Consider the following 8,576-nt stretch of genomic DNA (forward strand, 5'->3'; position numbering starts at 1 on the left):
CACAGAAAAATCATGGAAGTATAATACATAATTGGTAAGTAATCACTTCTAGGGAGAGGCAGTAGGATCTACAAAGAAAGAGTAGTCAAGGGGAACCTTCAGTTCTATTTGTAATATAAATTTCTTTAAATTATTTCTTTAAATATTTAAAAAATCACATATACTCATACAAACTGCTTATATAACGATGTAATTTTTTTTTCCCAAATCATTTTCTAAGAGAAGCCAACATATCAGTGAAGGTCCAGTCCTATCTTTCACATAGACTGAATTTATTGTAGAGAATTTTTACCAAAACCCCCCCCCCAAAAAAAAAAAAAAACAACAAAAAACAAAACAAAACAAAAAAAACAAACACCACAGGAAAATGAGGTAACGCAGGGAGTAGTAATAGTAGAGATTGTCTACCACTTCTATGACTGAAAAGTAGTAAGATGTAGTCTCACCAGATCACAGAAGCTTGGGATGGTATTAGAATCATAGCAGGACCTGCCCAGTGGTAAGTGGGACCATGGAAGAAGGGGATGTTCAAGGGACATAAAGTTGCTGCTAGAGTTGGCTCAAAAAAGGGGTGGGGAAATACACAGGCTTCTTCCCTCATCTCATCAACCAATCTTCTGTTAGTGCCTCCAATTAGCCAACACCAAAAAGCAAGTGGGACTAATCAAATCATCACATTGTATACCTTTAAAATCACACAATATTATTTGTCAACTATATCTCAATAAAACTGGGGGAAAAAACCCCCAACAAACACATGTGGAAAGCAAGGGAGCATAGGAAATATAATTCCCTGCAATATAGAACAGAGCAGGGAAAAGGCAGGGATAGATGTGAGAACAAACTGGCTGACTAGGATAGTCAGTCATCTATGGATGTCCAACCTCCCGTACTCTATGGCAGGGGAAGATACACACATATGGTGGTTCCAAGTCTGTTTCAAGCCTTACTTAAGAGCTAAAGACGAGAACCAGATTTTGGAGTGGAGAAGAGGGGGAACCTAAAGTACAAGATGCAACAGCAAAAAAGGTAAATGATTAGAAATACTGTGTTTACTAGAGGGGTAAATTTACCAAAGCAAGTCAAACGTATAGACAACAAGAAATTTCATTATTATCAAGCCTCTATATGCCTAGGAGGAATTTCTGGAAATACGTAAGAAAATACGTTTTTAAAAATAAAAGTTCATCTTAGAGACCAAGAATTTAAACTTAAACTTATGTTTACCAACATGTATTCTGTCTTCCTCTAAACTATTTTAGACAAATAGACTTAAAATCCAATCTTTCAAAAAGAATAAAGCAAAAGTCCAAGTCAGGAACTATAAAAGAAGAGCTGCTTGATAAAAATGCCAATACAGGGAAAGAAAAGCCTGATTTCCTTAATGCATTCTATTGGTCTTAGACCAGGCACTGGTAAATTTTTTCTGAAAAGAACCAGTAGGTAAATATTTCCGGCTCCGGGGCCACACAGTCTGTCCTGCAACTGCTCAGCCCTGTGGAAGCTGCCACAGTTCACACATATATGAACAGATGTGGCTCTGTCTCAATACATTCTTATTTATGGACACTAAAATTTCAATTTCACATAATTTTCACAAAATATTCTCTTTTCAACTATATAAAAATGTAAAAATCATTTCAGCTTACAGGCCATACAAAACAGGATGTGAGCCAAATTTGGCCAACAGATCACAGTTTGCCAGCCCCTGGTCTCAGGCAAATAACGTCATGGAGGCCAGCATTTTAAGACGAAGTTGGTTCTTTTTTCTTCCTAGGTGAGTGTGGTTTTTAATTATTTTAAATTGTTAAACAGAAGTTAATCTATCCATATTCTTATTCCAATCTATCAACAATAGAGGCAAGTTTTCAACGAAGTTGCCAGACTTTTAAAAACTGTATAGTCTTTCATCCAAATAATCTATGTAAGAACATTTGATCTGTGCAAAAACACATCAGAACACTTGAGCATCTGTCACTGTAGCTAATCAATCAGAGCTAATGTAAGAAAAACCTTGGTCCTAACCTGCAGGCACTCCATTCCTTTGGCTCATACACATGCCAAGAAGGGGTGGTCAACTGTTCTTTCACAAGTCCTAGTTAGGGACATCAATACCATTATTTATTTGAGTGCAAAAGCATAAGATCTACCTTTAATCTGTAGAATAAAATAATAAACTCTAGGCAAAATAATCTTCATGCCTCTGATAATTAAATTTCATCAAAGTCCCTAATATATAAAATAAATACCATTGCCTAAATAATTCTAAGTACATCCAGTCTTCTACAAATCTTTCAACCAATAATCTATTAGAAAGTTTGTATTTTTACAGTATACAATCTTATTTTCTGAATCTTATTTCAGCATTTCACCTACAGCTCACACAAGGGGATATAAGAAACTGCTACACAAACCCCAATACTGTATTTACTATAAAAAAGACTGTGAAAAATTTTATCTAGTATATCATATATCATCTTTTTTATGAGAACATTTGGGAGAAATTTCTAAGGCACAAGGCCATTTATGAACACTCTTCTCAAGAGACTTGTGTTCCTCTTACCTTATAGATGCCATATATATCATAATTCAGCATTAAATTCGTTTATTTGACTGTGAAACCAGGCTTTCACAGTCCAGGTCTGGTGACAATGTAAGACCTTATGACACACATTTATATGTACTTCTGTAATAAGCTCAAAAATTACTGAAATTTTGTTTCCCTCAAATTTTTTTCTTTTGAAAAAAATCCTAACACACTGTGCTTATATAAGTTACCTCAAACAAAGCGGGACATAAGTATGCAACAGCATAAGAAACTATCACACACATACATACAGACACCGATCAACTGGAAAAAAAAAATTCTACCTCAAACAGCTGCAATTTGTTCTCTGTGTGGCTTCAACAAAATCCCAGGAAGCTACTTTATCAGCTATCTCTTCTTCACACAGACCACCTGATGAAGCCGAATACTTTCTCCTAAGATTTGAAATCATAAAATTCTTTAGAATTCATAGAATTTTCTGCAACCCTGAATTAAGCATTAACACTGAATTTTTGAAAATCGATTTTCTGAATGAGAGTCCTATGAATGACTGTTAAAATACTTTAAGTGTCTCTTATTTAAAAGTAACTAAGCAACATGCAATTTTTAAACTTGAAAATGAAAATACATACTTGTTCTGTGCTCTGTTCATATTGCATTCTTGCCAAACTCTATCCACCACATGATTTGCTAATTTCCTGGGTATTTTCCCACCATGGTGGCTAGTACTATCAGAGTTGAAACCATCAGATACCGCAGAAAATTTGATCCACTTCTGGGCAGACTGAGGATCAACTGAAAGCAAAAAAGAATAGGCTGTAGAAGAATAAAGGTAGGTTTAAAGTAACATTATTTGGTTTTTCTGTTGTTTTAATTTCTGATAGAACTTGCTCCAACTATGTGGCTAACCTTACTTATATTTTAAGGCAAAAAACCATGTAACTTTACTTAAAATACAGAAAGCAAAAAGAATCTGAACAAAGGATGTGGATTACATGGTAGCATTTTATCATTGTTGATTTCTGACTTGAAGGATTACACAGCCATTTGGAAGAGTGTCCTTAATTTTGGGAAATAACAGAGTACTTAAGGGTGATGGGGCATCATGTTTGCAGCCTGTTCTCAAACAGTTCAGAAAAATATCAGTGACAAGGAATTAATGCATACAAGAGGATGACGGAGCAAATGTTAACAGTTTAGGAATCTGAATGAGAAGAGCTCTTTTTACTCTATATGCAAACTTAGTTAAGTTTGAAATTATTTCAAAATAATTATTTTTAAGCATTTACTATATTTAAAATAAGACATATCACTAGAGCAAATGAAGCAAATCAGTACAATACCTGTCTGGACTTCCTCAGGAGATGTAGGTGGTGTAAGAGTAACCGAAGACATAGCAGGATCTCTTGTGGAAGCAGGCACTTGATGGACACCCAAGCAAGAAGCTGAACAGTGAGAGGATCCCACAGAGCTAGGAGTAGGAATGTCTGACTGAGGGACTAGAACAAAGCATGCTGGGTAGATCATTCGGACACCAGCTGAAAGGAAAAAAAAAATGGACAGGAAAATCAATTACCACTGTGACTGTAGTGGAATTAGTTTGATTTAGAAGTGCAATAATGGAAAAGTAGACATAATACGATCACATTTGTTGAAATAAAAATATATTTAATGTATTTTTATAAATATACACTCTTTCTGGCATAAGGTTTTTCTAGAAGAAGCCACAAGATGCTAGTAGTGGTTACCTTTAGTGACAAAGACTTAGAAGAAAGCAGCTTTCTCTTTTCATTTTTTGATTTTCTAACCATGAATGTGTATTACTTAAAAAAAAATTTGCAAATTTGACCAAATTTATTTTAAAACTTTAACAAAGGTAATTGGGACTAGAATTATGAACCATTTTCTGGTTTCTTCTTTGTATGTCCCTATTTTAAAAGTCTAATGGGGGAGGGTACAGCTCAGTGGTAGAGTACATGCTTAGCATGCATGGGGTCCTGGGTTCAATCCCCACTACCTCCACTTAATAAACAAACAACAAATCTAATTACCCCTCCCCCCAAAAAGCCTAATATATATTTGTGTTTTGTTTCTGTTTTTCACACAACTACTCTGGTAATAATGTATTTACTGAAATTGAATGTATTCCTTTTATTAAGAAAAAAACAAACAAGGTAATAATCCTCATTTATAACATTTACCATATGACCCATTAAATGCACTGTTGCAAATTCTAATCCCAATTATCTGCTCAATCATACATCCCCCATACCTCCCATGTCTCTCTAATGCAGAGTATACATCTTCACCTCATTGTTAGGCTATGCAACTTGCTCTGGAATGTAAATACATGTTATAGATGCCACATTCCAACAGAAACTTCAAATGTACTTGCAGCATCAGTGCAGCTTCTTCTACTTATGTCCTCTACCTTGAGATTAGCATGTCTCAAATATAGTTTACCTTGATAACCCAGGTCCCTGAATAAGAAGACATATATATTACAGCCAACCTGAATAGAGTTGACCTGGGCAGAGCAAATCAAAGCCGCAAGTTCTTTAGGTACATTTTCTGCCTTTTAAGTTATCAGAGGCGGCAGTTTTGCCAAATGTTAAAATATTGCTTAAAACAGGTTGCCAAATTTCCAGCCTCCAAATATTATTCATTCACAATTTATTTTCATCCCACCTTTAGCATGCTTCCCTCTAGGTGAAATATAGTTTCCTGCTCCAATGACTTTGGCTTGGCCATGTCACTGGCTTTGCCTAACGGAGTGTAAGCAGATGCAACATACATCATATCCTAGCAGAAACTTTAAATACACCTACATGGTTAGACTTGGTTCCTGTCAGAAGAGCATATCCCAGATACTGCATACTCCTTGGACCTAGGTTGCAGAACGAGAAGATACAAGGAGCCAAACCACAACCAAACTGCAGCTCTTATGTAATGTAAGTAGGAAGTAAGGAAACAAATAAATGTTTGTTGTTAAAAGCCACTAAGATATAGGAGTTTTTAATTATTCAGCAAAGTCTAACAAATAATATACAGTCATATTTTCCGCTTAGGATTAAAGCTCAGAATCCCTACCAACAAGAACTTCTACAGCAGCTAGAGAGTCATCTTCCCAATCCATATCTTCCTGCTTTTCTTCAGACATCTCCTTCAAACAAGATGAGATAGGATAGAATTGTTTCCATTCACCAATCAATTTTTTTGTAGCTGAATCAGACATCTTGAATGCCTGTCCTGTGAGAGTGCCATTTAGTCCAAATGGGCTTAAGATAACTAGAAACCCAAAACAGATATCAAGTAAGTAACTGAAGACTGTCATCCCAAACAAGATCACACTGAACAGTGTGGCAAGTAATTACACAATTCAAAAAAAAGGAAGAAAAGGAAACTCGTAATAATCAATTCCAGAGAAAATCTATTTATTTATTATACTTTCTAACTGTGAAGATAAAGTACAACACTGAGTTTATTATAAAACTTAAAATTTTGTCTACCCCCAAATCTCAGATGAAAAGAATTTTAACAGAAACTGGGAATAATTGTATATCCTTCAATTTCTCTTGAGTTTCTGCTAAGGAAAAGCAGTTTGAGGGAAAAAAATGTATATATAAAAATCTAAGTACTTATTATATTCTACCATGTAAATTTTAAAGAGCACTTACCAGGCTCAGAATTAAAACAAGAATACACTGCCAGTCCCTAAAAACAAATCAGCAGTCTTACAAAATGTTTCCTCTCGAGTTCAACCACTTTCATGGTATGAATTAAATCAACAGTCCCTGTGTACCTATGTTAAAAATGGCTTATGCAACAAGATGACCCTGAAAACAGACATGAATATCAGCTAAAGACTATTTAAAATAACACTTTAAAATATGCTAATATTCATCCACCAGAATTTTTAAAAATACTATTTGTATTAAAAAACTTATTTCATGAACTTACTACTCTAAGGGCAGAGAAGTAACTACATTAGAATCATCATTAGGCTAAAGATCAGGAGGAAATCTCATTAATGTCAAAATATAAAACTACCAATTTCACTAAGAATTTTATTGAAGCAACAATAAAAGATTAAATAACTAAGCCAATAAAATAATCTACCTTGAAATGGGCTATTAGATTGTTGAGCAAGGGTGATATGCTCTTCACTAAGAAGGTATACAGGTTGATGTTGGTTAATTTCCACACTGGTACAAACATTGCTGTCTCCATGCAAGAAAAAGGTGAAAGAGCAGGACAAGTGTTCACTAATGAAGAAGAAAAAGTTGTATTTTAGTAATGATTTATAGCCAAAAAAAAAAGTTAATTTGCTTTTCTTTTTTACAAAGTTATACTACAAAAATGCACATTTTCTTTAACCTAGAAACTCTACTTCATCATCTAAAGGAAAAAAAACAGATGTGAGCAAAGATTTAACTATACTAAATGTTCTTCACAGCACTGTTTACAATAGAAAAAGCTGCAAATAGAGGAACCAGTTAAACAAGTTAGGTACACCCACACATACAATTATAACATAGCCACCAAAATAAACAAAGGCGGGGGAGTGGGTTTAACGCAAAAGGTAGGCTAACAAAAGTACTATTTTTTAAAGGGAAAAAGGGTTTCTTTGATCAAAAAAGTCTAGGTGTACAACAGAATTAAAGATGACCTAATTTTTATCATTTATTTTCCCCTCTCTATAAAAAATTAAATACAAATATATTTTCTCATTTTATTATTTCTGAAATTGGGCTGAATACAATTAGTCAAGCATTTAAGTACCGGTCTCCCCCATCCCCAATGAAAAGTTATTTTAAACCACTAATGAGTCTTACAATTGAAGGCATCCTAGAATCAAAGTTATATACAAAAACAGAACATCTTATGAAATTCAGACAGAAAATTTACTTTCAGGGACTAGGACTAGAGTAATTAAGCAGGGATCTTTAATCTTTCTAAATTTGTAATACTATCCTGTACTGCTTGAATTGTATTACTCTCTAATTTTTAAAATTTATGAACTCTATACATTTAATCAGTGATTATATCTTTCCCCACCCCAATAGCTTTTGTTGCTTTAAAACAAACTTACTTTCAGAATAATTTTGAATTTAAAGAAAAGTTACAATGATAGTTAAGAGTTTCCATATACCCTTTTCCCAGCTTCCCCTAATGTACATAACCATGCTACATTTGTCAAACAAGTAATTAACACTGGCACACTACTATTAACTAACTCCTGTCTTTCTTGATTCACCAGATTTTTCCACTTATCTCCCTTTTCTGTTCCAGAATCCAATCCAAGATTCCACACTGCATCTATCCAATATTTTTTTGTTCCAGCTTTATTGAGATATGATTAATGAGGACAATAGTTTTTAATAGGAAAATTATTTACATTATTTAATAAATAAATTAAGCTTATTTCTTCTGATTAAAGACTATTAAGTCTATTAGGATAACTATCCGTTGAGTAATTACAAAGACTATAGACATTTGCTTTGGTGTGAGAGTGCAGTTGATCCTTCAACAACGCAAGGGCTAGGGCTACCAACTCTCCCCATACAGTGGAAAACACACCTAGTCTGCCCTTCATATTCAAGGTTCTGAATCTGAAAATCTGACCAACCACGGATCATGTAGTATTACAGGATTTACTACTGAAAAAAATCTGCATATAATTGGACTTATACAGTTCAAACCCTTATTTTTCCAGGGTCAACTGTGTAAATCTAAAATAATCACCAAGTCAAGATAAAAGACTGTAAATTAGTAACTTGGAGAAGGAGCTGTCCATCCAGAAACAGACCATTCCAAATGACCATTTAAAGCAAACTCGATTTTATTATTGCTTTCCAGCAGTGGTAAGGAACCTACACTGCAAAACAGACCAAAAAAAAGTACCAAACACAAACTTAACTCCAAATGCTTAAAACAAACAACCCCCTCCAAAACACAAACATTACAATAACTCAGCATTAAACTCAGCATTACATTCAGATGTAAATGCACAATACACTAAGCCACC

The 8,576-nt window shown here is 34.3% G+C and overlaps 1 protein-coding gene across 2 annotated transcripts in view; it reads right to left on the minus strand.

The window, feature by feature from the left end:
- MED13 (mediator complex subunit 13) overlaps positions 1-8,576 on the minus strand; it is an 84,561-nt gene that overhangs the window by 53,470 nt on the left and 22,515 nt on the right. For both annotated transcript variants that reach the window (XM_032498372.1, XM_032498373.1), the window contains exons 4-8: positions 6,668-6,813; positions 5,639-5,836; positions 3,892-4,086; positions 3,181-3,343; positions 2,872-2,982 (exon numbers count right to left, since the gene is read on the minus strand). In XM_032498372.1, coding sequence (XP_032354263.1) covers positions 2,872-2,982; positions 3,181-3,343; positions 3,892-4,086; positions 5,639-5,836; positions 6,668-6,813 — 813 coding nt within the window. The remainder of the gene's footprint in view (positions 1-2,871; positions 2,983-3,180; positions 3,344-3,891; positions 4,087-5,638; positions 5,837-6,667; positions 6,814-8,576) is intronic.

The sequence above is a fragment of the Camelus ferus genome, chromosome 16, assembly GCF_009834535.1.
Source record: "Camelus ferus isolate YT-003-E chromosome 16, BCGSAC_Cfer_1.0, whole genome shotgun sequence".
NCBI classification, from domain to species: domain Eukaryota; kingdom Metazoa; phylum Chordata; class Mammalia; order Artiodactyla; family Camelidae; genus Camelus; species Camelus ferus.